The sequence below is a fragment of the Lissotriton helveticus genome, chromosome 1_1 (genome assembly GCF_964261635.1).
Source record: "Lissotriton helveticus chromosome 1_1, aLisHel1.1, whole genome shotgun sequence".
NCBI lineage: Eukaryota > Metazoa > Chordata > Amphibia > Caudata > Salamandridae > Lissotriton > Lissotriton helveticus.
In genome coordinates, this window is record NC_136057.1 from 1,993,879,989 (window position 1) to 1,993,906,731 (window position 26,743).

Genomic DNA, 26,743 nt, shown 5'->3' on the forward strand with positions numbered 1-26,743 from the left:
CTTGTCCCAAAGGCATTAGAGCACTTTACACTAGAGCAGGGAGTGAGTTCTGGTTAAGAATATCATAAAATCAACTTATTAGGACCAGCAAAACAAGGAACAAACTGTTCATACATCAGGTGCATTACAGGACAAGAAGTAGTTACTAAACAATCTTAGTAAATCAGCAGTAAGTAACCAAGAGTGCGGCGAGAGCACATATTTCGTAACAGGAAAGGCAGGTCAATTCAACATTGGAGAAACGAGTAACAAGCCCCACTATAATCAAATGGACTTTAAAATAGGAGGATTTCGAGGTCTGTTTTGAATGTGAGCAAACAAGAGAATGTTCGAAGAGTTGGTGGGAGAGAGTTCCAACGCTTTGTCCCACCACCAGATAATGCCTGTCTCACATAGTGTTCTTGCCTTTAAAAGTCAGTAGATCGAACAGGAGGAAATCGGGTATTCCCTGGTCCTCGTTTAGCGCCACAGATTTTACGTTTTTCATCCAAGGGGAAGTGGGTGGAGTTATGGAGTACATTAAGAGTAATGCATACAGTCTTAAGTTGGGCTCTTGCATCGGTGGGGAGCCGTGGCAGGGATCAATGAGAGGCATGAAAACGAGGAGCCTGCATCTATGATTTTTGTCTCTCAGTACTGTTAAGCACAAACCACTCTGCTTGATTGAACCTTTTTCTGATTTTCCTTTGATCATGCTTCAGTTTTCCAGTTACTTGTCTCGGTGTCCATTTGTTGGGCTTCGTGTTCAGCTTATGTAAGACTTAGGATTTCCCTGGGCAGTTGTTAATTCGTGGGAGGTTGAATGATTTCTATTCTTCATTGTTCTTTTTTTTAAATCAAACTACACCTACCACACAAAGAGACATACCAACCTACTTTTGCATAAAAAGATAATTGAGGCCACACTCTCAGGCCATGTTAGCAGTTTTCAAAATTCTTTTTGCTCAAAACATGATTCTGTGATGTCTTTTATATATCCACAATACATACTGGATGGGAGTATGGAGTTGCCTGTCTCATGGTGATGGTTGATTTCTCATCAGTTTTTGGTGTGGTCAACCATGGGGTCCTACCATTTATTCCATTCGAAAGGGGGCAATGGCTTGAATTAGTTCAGAGTCTTCCTTTTAGAATTTATTGAACATGAAACTTTCTGATTGATCCTTCTCTATATTTTGCGGGGGATCTCAGGGCCTGATGCTTTCTTTTTGGACGCTCACTGACAACAACTTTAAAGATGATTAACATGCTTAAAGCTGGAGCATGTGCTGTCAGTGGCTAAAGCATGGCGTGAAGACCTCCCATCAGTGCACCAGTCACTCTCGATCATTTCTTTTGTGGATGTGTTCTAAGCATATCTCAGAATGGGGCATGTGCAGAGGTTACAAGACACAGTCACATGATTTCAGCTTAGCTTGTAAAGTTGTTTTTCTTGGTAGTGATGGTTATTGGCTGTAGGTATTATAGGAATATGTCATCAGATGACATATCCCTGAATAGGATTTGGCATAGCTTGACAATGGTAATCCCAACTGCTGCTCTTCTGTCAGTGAATCTTTTATGTGTTCTGCTCGTATGTTTTTACTTCCATAATAGTTAGGAAGGCAGGACAACATAGCTTCCAAGCACTGCTATGTTGGTGGTATTTGCAAATACAAGTGCTTGTGGGCTGTCCAGGCTGCAGCAATGTTTTGTGTTGTGTTTGATGAGTGCGTAGAGAATCTGGGACATGTGAAGGTCTTTTGGGAAACACTTCCAGTTTTCTTAAAACCCTGTGTTGTTTTAATGTAGATCTTAACACCCATGGAGATAAGCAAGCAAGGCATGAAGTTGTAAGTGAAGTTGAAGAAGCAGGTGCCTGTTGATAAGTGAGAATGGCACAGTGGTGGTGTAAGTGTGGTGTTGATTGCAACACGTTGCCAGTGGGATGGTTCTGTGATGGATCTTCTGTCCAACAGAATGTAAGGTAGGTGTCTGAGCTTGCTGGGCCTAAAGAAGAGTGCCTCTTTTCAGAGATCCCAGAGTAGTTCCCTTCGACTTCTCCGGCACTCTTTTTCCAGGGTGATAATTAGATAGAACAGAGCCTGCTGCAAGACAGAATCGGTGGATGGTCCAGTTAGGCACCTGTGTGCTAGCTTTCGGAGATTGTTATACTACCCAGGGAGTACGTACTCCGATTGAGAAACCTCTCAAACCCCTGAGGTACGGGGATACTCCCAAATACCTTATTGTGTAGATACTAGATTTCGGAGACCCATGTGCTAGCTGGCAGAGCCCCACTGGGTGATTTTGCTGCTCTTTGGAGAGGCTCTCCCCATCGCCCCAGCTGATTTTGTACCAAGGTTGATTTTGCACCTAAATGTGTTGTGTACCTAAATGTGCTTTTTGCTGCTAAATGTTTTCCCCACTAAAAAGTCTCTTCACTCCTTTTCACAATGCACATAAATGTGTTTTTGCACAAGGAAGTGTTTTCACATTCCTGCTGTTTTTGCAACGTAATGTTCTTTGAGCCTAAATGTGATTTTTCTCCCAAGTGTGATCCCACAACGTTGCTTACTTTGCAAGAAGATTGAGTTTTAAGCCCAATTGCCCTTCATGATCCTACTCCTAAATTATTTATACTATGATGCTGCAGCAAAAAAGATGATTTTCCACCATAGTGTTCAGACAATTAAGTTTGATATTATACTGATGCACACATACTTTTGAATAGCTTAGTATATCTTGCTAGTGCAGTTCTTCTTTGTGCTGAGTGATTTTGCATGGAAAGGTGATACCATAACTATGCTGACTTTAAACCAAGAGTGGTGTTGCACCTAACTCTGATTGTGGACCTAAATGTGATTTTGTTTTGTGTCCCTAAATTAGTCGTTTCTTCCAAAAATTTCTCTACACTCCTGTTGGACCTAAGGGTTTTGCACTTACATTTTTTCTTCTCCTCAAAGTATGATGTGTTCTCCTAAAAGTGGTTCCACACTCCTGTTGATGATGCATCAGTGGTGATTTTACACATACATCTGATTCCAATACTGCACAGACGAAGTAGGCACAGAAAGAGGCAGGTTGCACAGGAAAGCTGTATAAATAGTATTTTGCAATCCTGTGTTTGCATGCAAAGCATAATACAACACAAGAATTCTTGCCAATGCTTGCTTTTCTTTTTTCAGTCGTATACTAGCTATAAAATGTAATTGATAATATGAAATTTGATGAACCATGCCATCACAGTGTAGTAGTAAATGGATAAGGTTTTAGTGGTGTACGTATTTGCTGCAATCTGGTTCTTGGTCATGACAATAAAAACTTATGAACAAAAGAAACAAGAACATTCAGTGTGTTAGCTAAATTTTGGCTTTATAAAGGGAGCTAATCAACCTTGATTGGCGTGAGTAACATCTAAATTGTTAACGTTAATATTGATAGACTGGCACACCTCCTACTTTTACGGTAGAGGGAGTATATATATATAAATATTTTTTTTTGGGGGGGGGGCAGAGTTTTATATAGCGCGAATTAGACCTGGAAGTATCACAGCGCTTTACATGAGCACCAGTTACATTACAGACGGACACATTGCTATAACCCTCTTTCTTTCCCAAACATAAGATCAAATTTATTACTAAAAGAAACCTCACTACGTGCATGTCATTCTGCTGAGGATAGCAATATGGCCTTTTCTGCACGGAGAAGAAAGGATTCTGGCACATGATTGAAACCACTCAGTCATCCATCCTTCCCCTGAGATGGCACCAGACACAAATACGTATTTCCATGTTTCATGGAGTACCATTGACAAATCTCTGCATCCCCTTCGAAAATTCCAAATGTAGGGTCTGTTTGCCAATAACAGACTATTTTACAGCTATCTTGCTACACCAGAATTACTGTTCGCATTAGGACAAAATACTGAATATAAAATGCCTCTTACTTCTAGAAGTACTCTTAAGATAAACTTGTAACTAAATTATGAGTTTTTTGATTAATTACCTCTATATATCGTTCTGAAATTTGTAAACCAGGAGGCAAGGTATGTGCTTACGGTCCCTTCATATTTCTTATAGAATGAAGACTGTGAGTAGAAGTGCATGTAGGATTGTCATTTGCACAAATCCTACAGGATTGTGGCATGATGCAGGAAGCTAGAACCCTTCCATGAGGTCATGGAGATACATAAATGGATCACATCCTGGGCTTTGGTTGACAGCTGATGGATCTCCCACATCACCTGTGAATAATTTCACTGAATTCACAACTTTCACCATGGGCTCATATATGGAGAACTTGAACACAAGGGCAAGTGACAGCTGATTGAACCCCCGCTGAAATTCACTTTACATGGTGTGTTGGAACAAATAATTGTGTTACCGTTAAGTGATAAGCTCTCCTGGCCTTTTTGATCCTCCCCAAACACAAGACATCACCATGTCCTGCTATGGTTGACATTTTCTTTCCCCACATGAACTTATATTTGTTCAACCAAATTAGCTTTGATATTTCTCTCACCACTGAGCTTTGACATCACTTTGCCCCAACCACTTGCATGTTCCTGCCTCTATTTCTGGGTTCGACCTTCTGTCCAAGCCCTGCCATCTTTTTACGCATCAGGGCCAAACATTTTCTATTTCAAGCCCTTATATTTGTCTCCCCCAATGTCTAACGCCTCCCTGACCCCCAACTTTAACATCCCTGTTTCCCAAGCTCTGAAAGCTTTTCAGTCTAAAAGTTTTGATATATTTTGGTACCCAGCCTTTGATATATCCCTTCCCCCAAGACATGATATTTCACTACCTAATCCTTTGCTCTCTTCATTCCATACGTAGACTTCCATAAATTCCTACGCGTAGGTTGTGACGTCCCTTTCCTCCCAAGGTATTACATCTCATTACCCCAACAACCAGACATCTCAATGCCACAGGTATGACATGGCCTTGCCCAGCAAGCCATGACCTTTCCTTGCATCCAAGTATTATATTTCCCTGGTCAAGAGCTCAGACATCACCTTTTTGTTCTCCAGACTCTTGCCTATGTTTGCCCTAGGTTCTAACATCTCCACGCATGTACTCAAGCGCTGAGATTTTTCCTACCTCTCTTGCCCCAGAGTGATCTTTTCGCAGAACCTAAGCTTTGACTTCTCTCTGCACAAAAAATAAAAACTCTCCATGCCCCAAGTTCAGAGAGATCTCTGCCCTCAAGCTTCTATCACCTCCCACCCTTCCTCCCTTGACCATACCTTCTGTTCCCAAGTTCTTCTGAAATGGGAGGAAATACGGCCTAGCGACTAGAGCTGCAGACTTTCAAGTGGGGAACCAAGTTCAATTCCCAGCCTCGGATCAACATCCTGTGATCCTGGAGAAATCACTTAATCTCCCTGAGTCTAAAGAAAAAAATTGTTTAACATTAGACCTTCTTGTATCGTGCTTTAATGCCTTCGGGCTAGTTTCGCAGTATAAAAAAACTGTACAAAAATAAAAATCTCGTATCTACAAATCTACTGACAACTTTACTCTTCCCTTGGAATCCCCTTATCCTGCCCTTGGAATCCCCTCTTATCCCCTGACCCCACATCTCTACGTGGCATGAGAGCCATGCCATCACGCGCCGTCCCTAATATTCTTTCTATGCTGTGACATTCACATGCCTTCTAAAGCTGCGAGTGGTAAGTATTCCCGTCTCCTTCCAGTGACAGATGCGACCTCCCCCACCCCCCGTCCGAGCTTCTGTCATTGCTCTGACCGGGTCATTGTTGCTGGTCTCGGGTGAGCTGCCAAGCAGGGTCGTCCTGCAGCACCGGAGGTCACACAACTGTCCTTGTGTGCCCACACGTGCGCCTGAGGTTTCTGAAAGGCGTTGCATGTCTGCTGAGGGCTGTGGTCGGTGTGCCGGGCTGCACTGACCCTCCTCGCGCACAGTCCGCTTGTCCGTAGCAGGGAACGTTCTTCACAGGACACAGGTGGCACGTTTGGGTGTGTTTCTTTGCCTTGAACATGTAAGTGTGCAGGGATCAACTGCAGCTGGGATTCACAGGTTTTGTTTAGTCCATTGGACGGTTTCCTTGTCTGACGGGTTATTCTTTCTTAGGGGCGGCGTTGGTTTTTCTGTGATTGCTGATTACACGAAAGAAACAGACTCCACACAAAGCCAAAATGGTGCAAAGTAAACAAATCCGGGTTCTGGTTCTGAACGACATGGAGAAACTCGAGAAGAGGCTGTACAGACTTGAGCAAGGTAAGGTTCGTTCACTGCTGGTGTATGTCATGTCTTCGTTAGACAGTTGTTCGTTCTTGTCATGGTTTGATGTCTGTACATTGAATGTTGGAGCATTTTATGTCCTTGTCCACAGTGTTGAAATGGACAAATAGAAGGCTGGTACTCTTTACCAGAGTACCTGCTAGCTTCTCAGAAGTACTGGTACTCTCCAATTAAGAATATTGCACCTCTGCTGAGAAGTGCAGGTATTCTCTGTCTCAAAATAATGAAGGGCAGGTACTCAGCACCTGACAGACACGGCCCATTTAAAGCACTGACTGTACAACGGAAGAAGATTCACTGCTGGCGTGTTTCCATGTAATTGTAAGTCTGTGTTTTCGCTACTGGTGTGTTTCATGTTGAGTAATTGTTTGACATGTCTGGTTTCATTACCGGTATAGTTACGTCTGCACATTCAGTGGTGGGATATTCCATATCACTGTGCATTGTGTAAGAATTTTCACTGCTGGTGGCATATGTGTACTCAACTCTGCTGTATTTCATTTTACTCTGACTGATATACACTCATGTATGGTGTATTTTGTGTCATTGCCCGTACATTGACTGCTAAGGCTGTATGATATCTCCGAGTTCATACATGGTTTTCTGACAGCAGAGCTCGGAAACACCGAGAGGCTCTGTGTTTTCCGAGATTTGCTCTGAGCAAAAAATGCATTAATTAGGAGATAGTTCCAAGTTAATGTATGTGCTCAAGACACCACAAAGAAGCACACAGACCCAACCAGTGCACAAAAAGGCAGCATGATATGTCCCCTGATGTATTTCATGTCACTGTAGGACCTCAGTTCATGAATTGCTGTAGTACAAGTTCCTGCCATTTCACGTCCTCAGCACAGTGATTGCTGGTGCATTTGATGTCATTCCATAGGACGTATGCACATTAGCTTCTGGTGTATTTAATGTCAATAAGCATTATCTGCACGTTAACTGATGGTTAATGCTGGTATATTATGTCTTTGATGTATTTCATGTGTTATGACCTCTGCACACTCACTGATTGTACACTTCATATCACACAGTATGACTTTTTATACACCCACGACGTTTGTAAATTAAGTAAGGATATTCCATCTGTACGCTCGGATGGGTTTATTTCAAAGCTTCCTGTGACGTCTGTCATTGTATGACATTTGTACATCACAGACACTGAGCTTTTGCAGTGGATGTTTGCAGCAGGTGTCTATACTGACAGACGCACACATGACAATCATAAATCTTTCATGGACTTGAGTCTTCCTGAATATGTGATGCAGCGTTTACAAGTAGTTCAGAACATGACGGTCCGCATACTTTACAAAATATTTAAGCACGCTTTGGTATCTCAGTTACGGGTGAAGTTGCACTGGTTGCCTGTCCAGCCACTTAGTATGTTCAAAGCTCTGAGACTGACACATCAAGTCCTCCACAACAAAGGGACCATGTGCCTTAATGAGAGGATCAGTAGTGCTGGTCTACTCGCTTTCCCCCAATTTAAAGCAGCCAACATGAGGAATCGGATGCCTGGGCATCTGAGATCCATCATGGAGGCAACAAAAAATAAAAATGAAAACAGTTATGATTTCAAATAATTTTTATTGGTTTTTTTAAAAGAAGAAAAAAGAAACAGAAATTGAAACAAAATACAGAAATAAAAAATAAAAGTTACAGTGGGCTATGATGAATAGCAAAATACCAATAATACATTATGCAGAGGGATAAACAATAATGCACGTTGGAGTGATAGATATCGGACCATCAGTATTACTTCATACAAATCGCTATGAATACAGAAAGACAAAGTTGTGCAGTGAGCAATACGATAGCAATGGTAAAAGACTCTTCTAGCAGTAGAAAGACCACGGTCAAAACAGGTAGCACCTGAGAACAACAAGATCTTGGTTAAGACAAGTAGAACTTGAGAACATAACATTTTTATTTAAACTTTAGGGATTGTAGTACTCCTGTGGTTTCTTGCTTCTTTTCCGTCTCTAGTTGCCTAAATGCCGGCACACTCTCTGAGTAGCTGTGCGCTGTATAAGAACTATTCATTCATTCCTTCATAAACAATTGAATATCCCAAAATGTATTTTTGGAGTACTTTGTGTTTGTTTTTATGTGCGTTGAAAGTTAGCTCGTTTTGTGTTCATTTTCTTTTTTATTATATCACGTTTCCCAATGAAAGCAGTGAAAAGCGTGTAACTAAAGTAACATACATTTCTCATCTGACCTCACTATTCGTTATTCATTCATTTATTGTTCAGATGTTTCATTCTCGGATATCTTTTGTGATTTGATTACAGTCACTAGTTTGGCAAACAGGAACAGTTCAATATTATTTGCAGTTGTCAGTGTTTTTAACTGTTGTTTAAATATCAAGTACATTAAGTCTTATGTGTGGCGCCGCTGGAGCACACTTGAATAAATTGCCAAAAAAATGGCTTTCCTTTTGAAGAATGTTTGTTATATGACGTATGAGGAAACTTGAATCTAACTAGAGAAACCACCAGAGAGGCATTGAAAGTCAAGTGATTATTTTGTGAGGGTATACAAAGCAAAGCTGTGTTGTTAATATCCAGCTACCATACTGGTAATCTGTATTACTCCATGTCCTAGCCTTCCTTGTCCCAGCTCTTACATTGTGAGAAGTTATGCCTCCCTGATGCAATATGCCCAGTAGATATGTCTGAGGAGACTTTTTCGAAGCCTGTTTTCCCTTTCTTTTTTGCCCTGCCTTCCTCCTCCTCCTTTTTCTTCTTTTTTCCCCCAGTTTTATATAGCACTATAGCAACTCAAAAGTGTCTGAGCACTTTACATGAGCCCCAGTTACATTACACAAGGACATAGTCATTTTATAGGTACGGGGTGATTAGGTGTTTTGCCCAGAATCACAGGATGTTGAGTCAGCGCCAAGACTCAAACCTGATTCCCCAGTTCCAAAGTCGACCGCAACTCCACATCCTCTCCCCGTCCTGCTGATAACTTGGGGAAGATGCAAGAAGCAGTGATCATAAAACCTATGGAATCATCTAATGGGCTGTCCTTATTAGCTGTAGCCAGACATACTAACTACAAAATAAGATCTAACCGTCAAAGTTAGATCATATTTCAACCGCAGGGATTTAAAAATAACATCCAATTACCAAGGACAACCTAGGATGGATGGCTAATACCAGAATGGTGGATTGGCCCCATAGGTGGTTAGAAAAACGTCCAGATTAGACATATTACATATAAAGAGTATGATGATGAAAAACATGGAGTAATGGGTGTCGTATCTAAAGAAGGACAGTTCGTTTGCCAGGAAAGGTACCAGGGTGTCCAAAGTAGAGTATTTTTTCAAGGTCATAAAAGTGCTTACCAATGCTGCTAAATTCAGTGATGGTATGATCTGGTGGGCTTACGCAGGAATATACATTGGGGAACAAAATTGTGCCAAGCCATTGCGTGGGCAGGATTTTCATTGGCTCAAAGCAGAGGGTATGCAAAGATATGTAGTACAGGGAAATGTGCAGGATGAGAATTCTGAAGGTGGTATTTATGAGACAGAGGTCAGATTGACAAAGGTGGTAAAGAATGTGCACAAAATCAAGTTAATTGTGACATGTTCAAAAGAACGAGCGATGGCATGACACAAGGGAAGAATAATGAAGTCCTAGATAACACTCAAAGGGAAGTGGTTAAAACAGGAAAAAATGTTGCGTGGTGGATGTACCAAGGAAGCTAGAGGATTTTCGGTGCATATAACCTCAATTGCAAGCTTCTCTGCAGAGTTGGTTTCTTCAGATCTTATATTTTGAACATACTGTATAGTTTCCATGTATTTCTTTTCTACAATGTTATAGTCCCCTCAGACCCAGTAGCAGTTGGCCTGCGGGCAAAGTGGTGAGGCTGGGGGGGGACAGAGGATGGGTAGGTGGGGGGAAACGGACAACAAAGACGTTTAAAAAAACAGGAGAAAAAGACCTTACCTGCCTCCCGACGCTCTTCTGCTCCATCTCCTCGCTGAAGCACACAGGCTCCCAGTGTCCCCTGTAGCCAAACCTGACGCTTCTCTCATGGCTGAAAACTGCATCAGGATTGGCTTGAGTGCCATGAATTTGCGCTCGCAGAGAGACTGGGAACCTGTGTTTTCTGTCTCCAACCTGACAAAGCAGCTGGGTTGGAGACAGCTCAGTGCACTTGTCGGTTTGGCCATTCTGAGATGGCTGGCCAAACCAACATGTGCACTGATAACACTGATAACAGTGCTCACCACTCCCTCCCGTCACTGCCCTCACGATGGCCCCACCCCCAAGACTTGCCTGCCCTTAAAATCTGAAAATTAAAGCTATAATAAACCCGTTTTATTATTTTATTTTACAAGTGTTGAGGCTGGTGGGGGCGATGCTCCTCCGCCGTAGAAGAGGGGCCGCCACTGTTCAGACCATATGTTAACATTTGTCATGTAGTGTCAGGGTTTGTTCCATTCACATAAGGTGGGGGATGTGTGTTGTGTGGCGTTGTTCTTCCTTAGTTTGGTACTGTAGACTTTATGTACATTCCATTGTTTAGAATGTGTAGTGAGGTTTAGTACATCTGGACAAGGTGTATGCTCTTCTGGGGGCTGATAATAAATATTTATCTGTAAGATATATTGTAAGTCTCCTCTTTACACTCAGCTTATGTATCAGCAGGTGAAACAAAGCAGCTCTGAGTGGTTGTTTATTTTACAAAGCTCCACCGTAAATATAATAATCTTAGTATAAACATTAAATAATAACTGGATGTATAAGATCAGCTCTCACAGCTTTGTGCTGTAACAATTTGATGCTACCACAAAAGAAAGGCACATTAGACCTATGCAATCAGGGCCATTCAACAGTACTACTACCTGTGCATAATTACATTGTTCCTCTGCTCTTGGACTCCTCTGCCATCTTCAAATGACAGCTTAGATTATATCCTGGTCTTGCCCGCCATAGATCTGACACTGAGTGAATCTGCTTGGCACCTAGCCACTCCTGGCTGAGGCTACCAGCTTACTTGACCACTATTGGCTGCACTGTAACTATTTTCTGTATGACAAAGGAGAAAATGGGTAAATTTTTATGCGTAGAACCACTTTATGAAGTCCACGCCTCACATGGCTGGACGCATATAAGCCACAATAAAGGTGGAAGAGGCAGTAAGGTCAGGTGGGATCAATCGTGCTATAGGGAAATAGATCTTTAACAATGTGCACATTTGTGCCAGCCCTACAAATCATACATTTTCAAGCTACCACTAAACAAAAAGTCTGTGCAGTTGAGCTGATGAAGTTACTAATGAACAGAAACCTATAAACACAATTTTGCAAGTTCATTTTGTAAGTTAATACTTTACTTTAGTTATATGTTTTTATTTAATGTCTCAGTCATTGCCCAAAACAAGACTGTGGTGAGAACTTACCCATACTTATTTTGTCAGATATTTTCACGGTTTACCTTAGCATTTCTGGAATGCACTTTGGATTTCTCCTTCAAAGTACCTCCATTCCTCATATTTCAAAAGCAGGTAGTCAAGATAGTCAGTCTTTTCAGGTTGTGTGTCAGTTGACATATGATGACAACCAGCTGGGTCTAAGCAGGAAGACAGCTATAGGCCTTGTGCATGTAAGGTCATATGTGGAAAATTGGGTTGTTGGATGAGGGTAGTAAAATCCTTCTCAAGCAACAGGCACAATCCCTGTCAGGGTGAACCACAAATGTTACTAAATGAACCTTTGCTGAAGTCTCTGGTAGCTTGACACAATCAGTCAGGCTTATCTTAGAGGCAATGTGTAAATCATTTATCTAGCACATAAACAGCAATAAAGTGAAAACACAATATAAGAAAAATCTCACACCCATTTAGAAAAATAGTGTACATTTTAATAAATTATTTTAGATCAAAATGACAAAAATACAATTGATAGACCTGGCAATATGCAATAAAAAAAGTATAGGTAAAAATAGTACCTAAAAGCGTCACCTGGGGTTACCCTGAACAGGGACAAAGTCACATGCTTAGGCAATGGAGTGCGGGACAGCTACTGGGACCAACTTAGGTCTGCTAAGAAATGTGCCCTGAGTCCATGATGCATTTTGTTGTGCCATGCCACGGCGGTACAGAGGAACAATGCAAGGTCTGCGTCGAGGAGGCATCACGCAGCGGCGGTTCAGATTAGCTACAAGTGCTGCGATGTGGGCTTACTTCGAGGCTGCTTTGCGCTGAGGAGAAGCTGCAACGTAATGCGTCCCATTTGTGTCACACTGCAACAGTTCTGCTGGAGACCATAGTTGGACTGGCAGAGCACCTTTATCCCCTCTTCCAAGGCTCCAGGACTGGAGGGGCGCCACTTGTGAGGTTGGTGGGGGGGTTTAGGACTTACAGCAGGCAGAATTCTGGTTAGGGTTCAAGATAGTTGGAGCCTTTTCTGTCCCAGAGGTTTTGATCAGGAGGCCAGCCATCTTGCCCATGGAGTCTCCCAGGTGGTCCTGGATTCAAGGTGCAGGTCCGGTCCTTCGAACTCGGGCAGCAGAGCTGATGGGCTGCTCAGTAGTCCTTCTTGTGAGACTTCAGCAGGTCCAGAATTAATCAGAAGAGTGGGTCTAAATTTCACTTTTTAGGTCGAAGGCTAACAGTGCAGCTGTCTGGTTTGCTTACTGTGTTTTGGGGACATTCAGAAAGCTTACCAGGGAATGTATTCTGCCTATTGCTTACCATTGTCTTTGATGTTTGTAACTCCTATTTTCTTACCTTTGGCTTCTGATTAGTAACTCCCATTTGCTTGCTTGCTATTTGCTGGCTTTATTTGTTTTGGGCTGAACTCAAGCATCCCTGCTGTGGTTCATGCCTTATTTATTTACTGTATCCTTCTAAGTACTCCCTTTCTGTAAACAGGTCTTTAAATCTTTTTCTTATCTTGTCATATTCGCTATGCATTGATAGGCAGAGTTCAAATGTCAGGCTCTGTCTTCCTAGGGAGCTCGGTGTTTACTTTTCTTTCTCTTACTTCAAAGTGAGAGGATTTATGTGACAATCATGCTGGGTTATAGGTGTTTTTTTAGGAAGGCTGTACAATGTTATTTTTTCCTAGCACTCGACAACATTTAAATGTCTGTTTATGAACTGTGCAGATATTGCAGAATATATCGGAATTACAAAAGCTAACGTGAAGTACATTTTTGGAAATTCTGAAGTGTGGTGTAAACAAATATTTTAATACAATCAATACACTAGGTGATGACTTTTCCACAGATTATCGTTTGGGCGCTGTATAGTTTTATCAGTAAAACTGTATGTTTGTGCAAATGTAGTGGTCATTTCAATTGAAGATATGCTGTCTGTAATGGCAGTGCGTTACCACCCCATGCATACAGCACTTTACCCCCTCCTCTCTACTCTGCACTACTTCACACCATTACACTGTACTCTGCACAACTCCACACTACGCCACTCTACAGTGCGTGAGTGCAGTCTACTCTGCAACACTGCACTGTATGCCACTGCACTCTACTTTGTACCACTCCATGCCAGTGCACTCTGCCAATCCACTCTACGCCACTCTAATCTACTCTGCACCACTGCACTCTATGGCACTATACTCTATGCCACTGCACTGCATGCTACCCTGCACCACTCCACTCTACTCCACTTCACTGTACCCTGAAACAATTTACTCTGTGCCACTGCACTCTGCACCTCCTCACCACTGCACTCTACAATATTCCACTGCAATCTACACTGCTCCACGTCACTAAGCACCTCTATAATCGAGATTCTTCTATATGGGAAGGACCAGGAGCTCTGGTCTGAGCAGTGGTGGCCCGAACATCTGAAACCTGCCCCGTTACCGAAGGAGTCGGTAAAGAACCTGGGCGTTTGGTTCGACTCCGGATTAACATTTGAGAAGCAGACAAGAGCTGTTGCTGCTGTTTGTTTTGGGCTCCTGAGAGGACTGAGGCCTTTGCTTGGTCTCTTTCTGCCTAGAGTACGCCAAACCATCATGCAAGCCTCCATTCTTGCGAGGCTTGACTACGGCAATGTTTTATATCTAGGTGCTAATAAGGCAAGTATCAAACGCCTGCAGAGGGTCCAAAACGCGGCAGCACGCATGCTATTGGCAATCCCAAGTTCTCAATCAGTTGCACGAGTGCTTTTGAAACTGCATTGGCTGCCAATCGAAGTCTGTATTCAGTTTAAAGCGCTGTGTACTGCGTACAAAATCTTGAGACATCAAGCCCCCATTGGGCTATCAGGCCTGCTGAAGCCCTACTTGCCCAGGCGCGTTTTGCGATCCGCACACCACAGTTTGGTTTGTGTCCCTCGAGTGAGGAAAGCAAGGGCTGGGGGTCGCTCATTTGGCTTCATGGCGGCCAAACTTTGGAATTCTCTCCCAGTTAGCATTCGAGCCATCCCCAATCTTCTGACATTTCGGAAATCGCTAAAAACATGGTTGTTCCCACCTCTTTAATACTCTTTAATGTACTGTACTTGGAAGTCTCCCTGTTTCTTTCTGCTGGTTTCTGGTTGCGCTGGGACGCCTTGTCGCTGAGGCAGCCATGCGCATTACAAATCCTGTATAAATAAATAAATAAATAAATAATCTATGCCACAGCACTCTACCCTCTGTTCCCTGTGCCAATGCACTCTGCAACACTTTGTTCAAAATCAATGTACTCTAAGCCATTGCACTCTGCCCCACTTTATTGCGCTCTGTGTCACTCCACGCCACTGAAATCTATCCTGCACCACTCCCCATCACTCTCCTCTGTGCACTGCACTCTACGCCAATGCGCTCAACAGCACATGAGCTCAAAGCAAATACACTCGATGCCACTGCATTGTACGCCACTGTACTCTACTCTGCAACACTCTACTCTGTGCCATTGCACTCTGTCACTGATGTCCTGCCACTGTACTCTACACCACTGTGCTCTTCAACACTCTACAACACTACACTGTCTGCCACTGAATTCTATGCCACTTTACTCTGCGCTACTGTTACGCTATCCCACTGCACGCTACCCTGCATCACTCTACTCTTCGCCAATCTACAGCACTGTACACCAATTCACTCTATGCCAGTGCACTCTATGCCACTGCACGACACCACTTCACTGTACACCTTTCTAATTTACTCTGAATCAGTCTACTCTGTGCCAATGCACTCTTTGCTAGTGCACGCCGTGCCACTGCTCTGTACACCTCTCTACTCTACGCCATTGCACTCTATGCCACTCTACACCTCTGCACTCTATCCTGAACCACTCCACTCTACCTTGCGCCACTTCATCCTACTCTCAAACAATCTACTCTACACCAATGCACTCTCCTCCACTCTGCGCCACTCCATCCTGCATCACTCCACCCTGCGTCACTCCACTCTACGCCACTCCACACCATTGCACTCTACACCACTGTACTCTACACCACTGCAATCTACTTTGCGCAACTCCACTCTACTATGCACCACTCTATTCTTTGCCTATCTAATCTACATCACTGCACTCTACGCCAATGCACTCTACACCCCTTTACTCAAAACCAATGCACTGTGCGCCAATCTACTATGTAGGACTGCACTTTACACAATTTCACTCTACGCCACTCTACTCCATTCTACAACACTTCACTATATGACACTCCACTCCACTCTGTGACGCTCTACTCCATTAAACTCTACTCCACTCTATGACACTCCACTCTATGCCACTCTACGACATTACTCCACTCTAGGACACTCTATGCAACTCCCTTTATATCATTCAATGCCACTTTATTCCACTCTATTCTATTACACACTACTCCACTACCCCACTCTATACCACTCTACACCACTCATTCCACTCCAACCTGCGTCACTCCACTCTACGCCACTCCACACCATTGCACTCTACACCACTGTACTCTACACCACTGCAATCTACGTTGCGCAACTCCACTCTACTGTACTATGCACCACTCTATTCTTTGCCACTCTAATCTAAATCACTGCACTCTACGCCAATGCACTCTACACCCCTTTACTCAAAACCAATGCACTGTGCGCCAATCTACTATGTAGGACTGCACTTTACACCATTTCACTCTACGGGACTCTACTCCATTCTACAACACTTCACTGTATGACACTCCACTCCACTCTATGACGCTCTACTCCATTAAACTCTACTCCACTCTATGACACTCCACTCTATGCCACTCTACGACATTACTCCACTCGAGGACGCTCTATGCAACTCCCTTTATATCATTCAATGCCACTTTATTCCACTCTATTCTATTACACACTACTCCACTACCCCACTCTATACCACTCTACACCACTCTATGCCACTCCATAATGCGACACTCCACTCTACAACATATTATTCTACTTTATACCATTCCACTTTATTACACTGCCCCACTCTATGCCACTCCACTCTAGGACACTCCCCAACACTCTACTCAATGCCGTTCCACTCTGCTCCACTCTAGGCTTTATCTTGTTGCATATGAGAACTGAACAGTATAAAATGAGAAGACCTGTAGCATTAGCCTTCTGAGCTAGGTTGGAGGCAGTGGCAGGTGTCTGTGGAGGGTGGGGCTGAGAAGTTCTGGCTGTCAGTACAAAATGAGTAAAAGAGCCAATTGGAGACTCACTCCCCGAGGCAGGATAGGGTGGATACTTCTGGGTAACTTTAAGTAGAGGCCGTGATAAACCATCAGTGCTTCACAACTTTGTGTTGTGAAGTTTCGGTTAGCTCATTTCGCCCCCTCTTAGGGTTTTCTGCACCATTGTTGTGTTTTCTGTGGACGTTATGGCCCTCTCTGTTTACCTGAGATTTACCTGGCATTACTGTCCTTCTGCTCCTACTGCTGTCTCCTATGTTCCCTAACCCTGAGTGGGTACCCTTTCAATTTCTGGGTTTTGATGTCTGGCCGTTATGTGGAGCACGGGGTTAGTTTGTTTACTTTCTGAAGCAAACAATTTATGAAGGCTATGCATATATTGTAATTAATTACGATGTGTGCCATACTAAAAATGTTCCTTTAATGACTGAACTCCACTCAACATTCAGTAAACTAGTTTCACCAGTAGTGTTTTGTCTTTCATCATCTATAATCCCTTACAGTGATTAGGTCGCAGTGGTGAGTTTCTGTAACAATTTTCATTTACTTTCCATCGCAGAGAGTAGATTGCGCATTATCACCAGAACCCGTCTCGAGCGTACCCTGTTATGAGAGTGGTGACTGATGTAGAATAATGTTGATCAATGTCAACAATTAAATATATTTTAATCAGTAATAAAATTATGCAAAATACGAGTTGTTATGAATGTTGGATTTCCATTATGTGTTTTGCATATATTTTCATATCATTCTTTTTTCTTTTTCTGCTCCCTTTATGTGTCTTTTGTGCTATTTTATTATCTTGACTTGAGCACTGAAAAAGAGGTATGATACGCAAAACATGTGTTGGCTAAAAACAAACTGGATTGGAATTTATTGATGCTAGAGTAACCTTCACATTTAGATGACCTAGAAAATAAACCTGTGAAGAACTGGATGCTTTTTGATTTAACTTGTTGCCTCAAAAAGTATTTTAAGTTCAGCAAGATATCTTTAATTTGTGCTTCATCACATACCCCCAGCATTAAGTATGATCCTGAAAAATGGGCGGAATAACTTCACAAGTACCTTCCCCTGATAAGTTTAGTCGATTAGCCTGAGAGGTGTAAAATATAAAGCATTTCATGACTTGCACATTGTCAAAGCTGATATGGAATGCGTGAGGATTTCCCTATGATTGTAGGAAGAAAATCATGCTATTTTGCTCTTGGGCATTAATGCCAAATTGATTCTATAGGGATGGTGGCGATTATTATTCAAGAGCCACTAGAGAGAAAGTTGTTATTTAAATAATGTTCCAGACACACAGAATAATGGCAATCATTCTTTTTGATTACAAGACAAACACAGTAATAAAGAAAACAGTTAAGGAGGACTTGAAATCCCTCAATGACCATTTACAGCTCGTTTAACTCACAGGAAACAGCAGCCCGTCACCTTGCTAAACTTCCTCTGCCTTGTGCAAGCCAAGCAGCTTCCTGGGCCACTGAAAGCAGAACTGAAGAACTGAACTCAGTGTCTGATCCCTTTGATCGTATCGATCACATCTTCCCACTTCCCTTGTTCAGAAATCTTTTCTTTAGGGCGGAATAAGATAAAGATCATGGATTAGAAGGAAAGAGCGGCACAGATAAACACATCACAACCAGCAGGTCAAAATGCGAGAGATTATTCTGAGGATCCTTGCTATAAAAAAACGTAACCTTACTCTCCTATTTGGTCAACAAAAAATAAATTGTACCTGCAGGTCTAGAGCCACTCACATCTGCCCCACCCTCAGAGCCACCAGACTATGGTAGAGTAAAACTACAGTATCCACCCAGTCTCCTCTCTCTCGCCTTAAGCCAACGAGCCATAGAAATTGGTGTAGTATCCAATCCGGTTTTGCAAAACCATTAAAGTTTAGCTAGCCATTCGTTTTATTAAAACCTCTCCTGTGCAAATAACAGCCAGATGCTGCTATCTGCACACAGGGTGTGAACAGAGACAAAAATACAGAACTTTTGTGCATTTGAAAAATATAAAAGAAACACTCCAACTTTTGAATTCTACATACATGTAATTTCCAGCCAGGAGTTTAAATACCCAAATGTCCAATACATGTAGGTAGTCATTCAGCTTATATGATCATGTTTTCAAGAATAAGCTGTTGTTGAGCGCATCCAAAATCTCTACATCCCATCTTCCAGAGTATTTAGCGTCTGGTGGCTTAGAATATTTGAAAGACTTCCTTAATCATATAATGATTAGCAAATCGATCATTTGACAAAACCTGCACTGGGAAAATGGATTTAGGAAATCACCATGCAATAATTTCAATAGTTATTATTGAGAGACCCTGATGGCAAAGAGGAAAAAGAAAATATCAGATTACCTCTCAAAGGCACCTGAAAGGGCACCAAATTGCTCCCACTTTACTCAAAAACTCAGTTAGCCCATGTGGATTAGTAGATTTCACTGTTGTCCGGGCCTCAGAAACACCGGCGTAAGGTGCAGCCTCTGGCAAAATATCAGGAGCGCCCATAATCTCCTGAAAAATTCCATTGCACCTGTTTTTAGGATACCATAGTAGAGGATGTACCTGGCCCTCTGTGCTGGCACTGTATTATCCACCACAGTGAGTAGTAATAACTGGTAAATACGATGGTATTGTACAGATTGGGAAGCAAAGGTTGATCAGCCAGTGCTGAATCCGCCAGTACAATGACGGCTTTCTAGTGGCATGGTAGAGAGTTTGTGGAATCGCTGCAAACAAGGAACAGGTAAGATGTTGGCTCAAATATTTGTTAAATGTCCAACTCTTTTTTGCTGATAGATACGGGTTCTAGCTATAAGAGACGCAAAGTAGGGAATTAAGCCTGTTTGCAGGGATGTCCACCTCAAATAAAACCTAGGCGCTGGTTTTTGGAATAAATGTCCTGATTGGGCACTAATTGCTGAAATCCGGTAGATTCCTTGAAAGTCTTCTGTCATCACATGGTTATTTCCCATAAATAATAACTACTTGATCGGAAACCTTGTGATCCTACTTTTTCTTTCAAGATGCAGTGGCATTTTGCAGCATTAGAATCATGGAGAATCTCACTTTTTAGCTAGGCTCATGGTGAGGGTTTGTTAAGTTTGTTTTATTTGCATAGTTACTTAAAACCATTGCAATAAATAACAACAGCAAGAAAACATTGAAAACATATGAAATACAATGTTACACTTTTGGTAAGATAGAATCATTCTCATGTATTCGAATACAACTTTTCTCATTTACTGTGTCCAATAGGAGTTGCTTAAAAAGAAATTGTAGTTATTCTGCTGAGATAAACCATAAATGGCAGTGTTTCAAAGATGAAAGTGCCGAGTGCAAAGGACGACACTGAAAGTCAGGGGTATCTAGGGAACAGCAACTATACACGAGGTAGGTGCCAGAAACTCTTACCCTGCTTGGGTTGAGGACCCATATGCAAGAAGTGCGGAGGCTATAGAACTGCTCTGTGCAAAAAAAACTAAAATTGGGAACTGGGCAGGTTTTAGTCGGGGTTGCTTCGCCTGCTGGGTTGCTTAAGTTCAATATCCACGTGCAAGAGGTGCACAGGGTCAGAAGGTGCAACATGCAAAAAAGCAGGTCTTAGTCTTAGATAGGCTGCTTCGCATGAAGTGATGGCTAGTGACCCTTGCCCAATGTCCCAGCTTGAGTCATCTCAACATATTGTATCCTTTGTCAGATTCCTGTGCGCCAGTGCGAGTAATTTTACCAGTCAGAAATTCAGTTATGGATCGTCCGGGGCAAAGCAGGCCAGCACGGCCTGTCTTCATTAGCCAATCCCTCGTTGGTTAAATGGAGCTTTAAGCATTTGTCTTCTTTCCTCCAGCAGATCTTCACAGGTGCATAGCAGGTTCGGTAAGGCCTCAGTGTTCTTTACACAGAGGCGACAGGCCTGTGGTGTGGATGCTCTCAAGCACTGGGGAAGATGAGATGTGCTTAGTAACAGCCCCAAGCGATATTTTAAAAACTACCCCTTGATGGTTCTAGGGAAGCCTAGGCTGAGATATTTCTAGGGTGCTGGGACATCCAAGCATGTGCTCTAGCTGAGAATGCCGCCTTGTCTTCTACCAAAGAAAGAAGCTTAATTGATTTCCACACTGTTTTTTTGAATATTGTGTGAGTGGTTGGAGTTTCCCCATAATTGGGCCAGACCGGTCCTGGTCAGGGATTCCTTCAGATATGCTCTAGCAGGTGAAGATTCCCTCTGTTGGAGCTCCTTCTAGGTAGTGATTAAGAGTGCTGGGAGCGGCTTTCCTGATTTTCCCCAAAGGTTGATGAAAGCTCCTCACCTCACCAGGGACTCATTCTGGAGACCAAACTCTAGCCTGATCTGTGCTGGCGAAGTGTGCTTAGGGAGGCTTATAGGGAGGGAACTAAAGTTCCAATTTGTTTACTTGTAACCAGTGCTTAATTTGAGCTGGAGAGAAATCCCAAAAGGGTGAAAAGAGGAAGAGAAAAAAGTAAACGCAGTGACAAAAGCAGAAAGTACGGACAAAAAATAACTTGCAAGAGTGAGATAGAGAGGTGTCTGGTGGTGCATAAAATAGGCATTAGGTGGACTCGAGACTATGCAGACTTAGTATTTGGCACACTGACATTCGGTAGCAAAGGTTGCAGGCTTTCCGTGCATGAGCTTGGATCATTCATTTACAAATTAAGTACTGTCAGTAGCTGCTGCATTTGGTAGAATCAAGGTCTCCCGGTGAACTTTTCATGGCTGGAGGTGCAACGCCCTAGCCAGTTGTGCTTGACAGCTTGACCTTATTGTGATTTAAACCAAAATGTGCATTCTGCTGCAAATGGCCATTAGCTAAAGCTTTGATAAAAATGTTTCCTGGTATTCTTCATTCATTTAAACCATCCCTTCTTTGGTGTGAAGCTTATTCTCAGGGCCTTGTATGGTGTGCAGTGCTAAAGCAATGCAAATAACTCCATTAAACAGCTAGGTCTTTCACCGATTGAACAGCGAGGTGTTTTTGGCCGTTTTATCTTTTTATTGGTAACAATGAGACATAGTTAGCTCAAATTATTTGTGCGCCTGTTATCCCTGTGTTTATATGTTTTATGTTGTTCTTTGTTTCAGAAAAAGCATAAAATTGATGTTGAAAGGGGGCTCATTTCTCAGATGGCACTGGGCTAAAACTTATGATAATGTTTTGTGCCCTTTTTTGCACTGTGGCCATTCTCTAAATGGAGCTCTTAGCGTTTGTGCCAAAAGGTCCTGCTTGTGACCTAATTGGAGTTGATTTGAGAATCCAACTTGGAGGGAGCTCGAAACAGGCTGATGCCTCAGTCCATGGTCCTGCTATGGAACCTTGGTAAGGATCGTAACCTCCTTACCAGAGTGAGAACGTTCGTGTGCGTGCCATCTTGAGATGGGAATGTCAATATTGATTTGATGCGCTGTTAGGAATAATGGACATTGACTCTGAATACTCTACAAAGAAACCTGTACTCCCCACAGAAGTTACAATCCTCTCAACAATTATACCTCTTTTACTCTCCTCCTACTATCATTGGCATTCCCTTTACTTATCATGCCACTTACCTAGGTGACCAGAGCCAAAAGTCAGGTAAGACTGGGGGAAATTGCAATCTCACATTCATTTAGCAGATATCGGGATGGAAAAGTTTCTACCATTAACGAAGATTAGACGAATGGGGGGAGGGTCGCGTTTAACAAAACCTCAGAAGAATCGGGCAAAACAAATCCTTGGCAGTACAGGACTAAGCGAAGTATTTGACTGAGGATCAGAGCAGGTGGACCGCCTTTCCACATCAGGCAATCTCTCTCTCTGCAATACTGTTCCTGAGAATATCAGAAGTTCCCAAGATGAACAGTTTTTTAGGAAGGCGCTAAAGATATACCTGTTGTAGTGGTTTGCAACTTTTTAATTGAAAGTGGTCAGGCCTTTGAGTTTATTAGAGTAGTAGAAATGTTTGACTTCACTGATAGAATTATATTGTTATTGTTAATTAGCATTTGTGTAGTGCACAATTTGTCGTTATCCTGGCTTTGCAAAGCATTTCGTGGCATGGTGTATACCTTATTTGTAGTTTTAATTAGTTTTAACAGTTTTAATGAAGAAAGTGGCCTTGTTTGTTTGCACAGTACCATAGCTGCCAAGGTTACAGATTGGCATGTGTGACATTTTCATCATTTCAGTGTAATTATGAGTGACATTTCAACAACTATGAGTGACACTTTATCACAAGCAAAATTGAGCAAGGAAGACGAGGGAATCATATTATATATGTACTATAGGACATAAACTGGTAAGAGCTGTCAGCATGACCGTCAATCACAGAGAAAGAGAATCAAAGAGCGCAGCACTCGAGAGAAAGTGAGTTTAGGTACCTGCAGGTCAGTGGACTGATGCTGGGCGATAAAATATTATGTGCACTGTTTTAAATAGTTTCTTCTGCATGTATTTAGCAAGAATTACCTTTCAAGTTATATTGCCAAATGAATCTAATGCAGGTTACGATTTTCAGTGCAACAGTGCCTCAGGATTGTGAATGCAAAAGCCGAAGAGCTAATAAAATGTAATACAGATCTTGCTTTAAACGAATTTAAGAAATAGTCACTGTACTCAGTACCTCTATTCAGGAAACAACACCAACCTATGCCTTGCAAAGCTCGAAGTCAGCACATCTCACTATCCACATCACAATATTAATTTAAGAAAAAATTATCTTATCATCATCCAGGAATGCATGTCAAATGCCTTCTCAAGAGTCCACTGTACACCTTCAGAAGAAGTAGATTGGTTCCGGGCTCTTATAACTCCTGCTCTTAAACTAATTCTGGACTTGCGCGCTCTATAATTGCAGGTAGGCTCTGGTCGGTCGGAGGGAGGTGGCTCCTGCGGTGGCAGACCAGCGACCCGAGCAGCCTGGAGCCTGCAACGGGACCGCAGACAGCTAGAACAGAGAACAGGAAAGCACCGGGGGGGGGGGGAGGGCCGGGAACCGATAACACCAACAAAAATAACCGGAGGAGCGAAGATATATAACACCCGGAGTCCGAAATTCAGCAGATTTATTATTTTCACCCTCATTTGTTTCACACGGAGGAACGCTATTTTATGAATTGTTTCTATTTTTTAAATGAAGAAAACCCTTTTTATATATTTAAAAGCCTTTAAATACATACAAATATCTATAACACAGATGTACCTTATTTTTTATAGACTCTGGTCTACAGCTGACTGAAGGCAGTCGGTAGCCACCGCAGTCCATGGCAATTCAAGTTGGACTCCAAGCCGCTGTCTCCGGTCTACAGCTGGCTGAAGGCCTGAGCCACGGGCCGTGGTAATTCAAGTTAGCCCCCAGGCCTGCCTCAAGACAGTGATAGCCATCCAGGCCGATGTAGTGCCCTGACTCCTGCGTGTCCCGGGCGGGGCCGTCCAGTCTTCAACTCTGCCGTAAAATATTGAATTTAGCGAGGGGTAAAATAGCAGCTGAGCACACACTGCGGCCCAGGCATATGCGAATGCGAGCTGCTGTAGGAACCGCATCCAGCCAGGTGCGATGATATCTGTAGCGCTCTGGCCTGCCGTGATTATTTGTAGCTCTCCGAGTAGCCGGGATTAGCGCTCCGGCCACGGTATTATGGCGCGGTCTTCCCTTCGGCCATGATTAAACTAGCCAGCCGCCTTTTTTAGCTCTCTTAAAAGACCCGCACTCCAATAGCAGGATGTGACGTCCCCCGCGACGACGTCAGGCTGACATCCGCGGGATTGGATCACTATCATGATACTTTGTAACAGCTGAGTGAGGCTGCCAGGAGCCTTAGTGCAGCTGGGAGCCTCAAGCCTGCTGGAGCAGCACGAGCAAGCGCAAACGAGTCACAGGCAAGCCACATATTCTTAAACTTTATTCAGTGCTTTCTATGACAGCCTACACAGCATATGCGTGACAATGCATTTCAGTGCGGTAATGCGGATTACCACACTGAAATGCGTTAGTGTCACGTCTGATGCGTGATACTTGACAGGACTGCAGTACTTGGAAGAGTTTTAGACTCTCAAGTATGTCACGATATTCTGTAACTCCCTCCTGCTCATCATTCCTAAAACCAGAAAGAAAAGAACAGCGGACTGCTCTTTCACGGGAAATGCCCCTAAAATTTGTAAATCCATCCCCACGCACATCAGAACCATACAGTCCTTTGTGGAATTTAAAACCCAACTCAAATCCTTGTTCCTCATCCGTTCTCTTGGCTGTGGATAAGATGTAACAGACTGCAACACCAGAACTTTGTGCCCGCATTGAACCTTGATACCAAAGAAGCTCTGCAGTACATTTATGTAGCTCTTACTACTACTCGTGGATTGTCAATGCCTTTCTTATGTCATGCCTTTGGTGATTATATGCGATTTTATGACTGTAAAGTGTATTGAACCCTTGAAACCAAAGAAGCTCTGCAGTACACATATGCAGCTCTCATTGTGACACTCGTTGATTGTCAAAAACCCTTCACATGTCATGCTTTTGTTGATTAATATGATATTCTCGACTGTAAAGTGCTCTGTTACCTCTGGGTCTTGACAACGCTATATAAAACTTCAAAAATAAAAAAATAAGATATTTTGTCGTGCTTTATAAGGAGGTAAAATAGTATTTCACTACGTTTTCGTTCTTTCGTAATAAAACAAACAATATTGTTATTTCCCACTCAGCATCCCTCCAGCTTCTTCTAGGCAGACAGAAAACAGCCTTTGGAGGCCCTAGTCTTGTTAGAATCCACACAGCTGGTAGCATCTACTTCTTTTCAGTGTGGAGCAAGTGATCAGCACTCTCTAGGACACATTTAATTTTTAAATTTTTTTATTTTTTTTATTTATTGAAGTTTTGTATAGCGCTAGCTGGACCCGGTGGGTATCAGAGCGCTTCACAGCAAATGGAGAAATGCAACAAAGACAATAAGCATAGAAAGCAAGAATCGGATATGATAGGAGGAGAATAGAGACTGTACACCAACATCTAGAGCGCAATAAGAGACGGAGTTCAGGGGCGAATCAGTTAGTTCTGAGTTCCGCAAAAGGATATCTGATTTCTGCTGTTGGGCGATGGAGTTCTCGCTAAGCACCGGAGCGTTCAAGGAAGAGGGCTTTGAGTAGCGCTTTGAATAGTGGGAAGGAGGCGGTCGTTCTGATATGTGGGGGGATGGAGTTCCAAATCCTGGGCGCGTTCCCCGCAAAGGATTTATTTGAGGTCTTGCGTTTCTGTGATTTCAGCGGGATGAGTAGGAGTGTTTCGGAGCTTCTGAGGTTCCTGGATTGACCAGCCCTTTTGAGTTTTGAGGCCAGGTATTCTGGTTTGCCTGTATGCAGGGCTTTATGTGTTAGGCAGGCTGTGCGGAAGTTGGCTCGTTGGTCAATCGGGAGCCATTTCAGTTCTTTGAGTGCCGGCGAGATGTGGTCAAATTTCTTTGTTCCTTTGATCATTCTTGCGGCTGCGTTGAGGGTGGAGTTGAGGGGTCCCAGGTGTGACTTGGCTGTTCCAGTCAGTGCAGCAATGCCATAGTCAATTCTAGAGAGCACAAGTGCCTGGGTGGCATGTTTCAGATCTTTGGGGGGGAGGAAGGGTTTAATTTTGTAGAGAAGTTTCAGGTTCATGAACGCGCTTTTGGCGGTTTTAGAGATGTGCTTCTTCATGTCCAGTTTGGGGTCGAGAGTGATTCCTAGGGATTTTGCTGAGTCCCTTGGAGCAAGAGAGACATTGAGGGCATTTAAGGCTTTGAGCCATTCCACTATTTGTGGGTTTTCATCTTTGTTCGAGATTAGGAGAACTTCAGTTTTCTCTTCGTTCAGTTTGAGGTGGTTGGCTGAGAGCCAG

The 26,743-nt window shown here is 42.9% G+C and overlaps 1 protein-coding gene across 3 annotated transcripts in view; it reads left to right on the forward strand.

The window, feature by feature from the left end:
* Window positions 1-26,743, forward strand: part of AGL (amylo-alpha-1,6-glucosidase and 4-alpha-glucanotransferase) — a 421,834-nt gene that overhangs the window by 1,325 nt on the left and 393,766 nt on the right. For 2 of the 3 annotated variants that reach the window (XM_078644341.1, XM_078644358.1), the window contains exon 2: window positions 6,079-6,225. In XM_078644341.1, the coding sequence (XP_078500467.1) occupies window positions 6,144-6,225 (82 nt within the window). In that variant the 5' untranslated portion in view covers window positions 6,079-6,143. Of the gene's footprint in view, window positions 1-5,846; window positions 5,987-6,078; window positions 6,226-26,743 lie in introns of those variants that run through there. The other variant, XM_078644350.1, reaches the window with a different exon arrangement.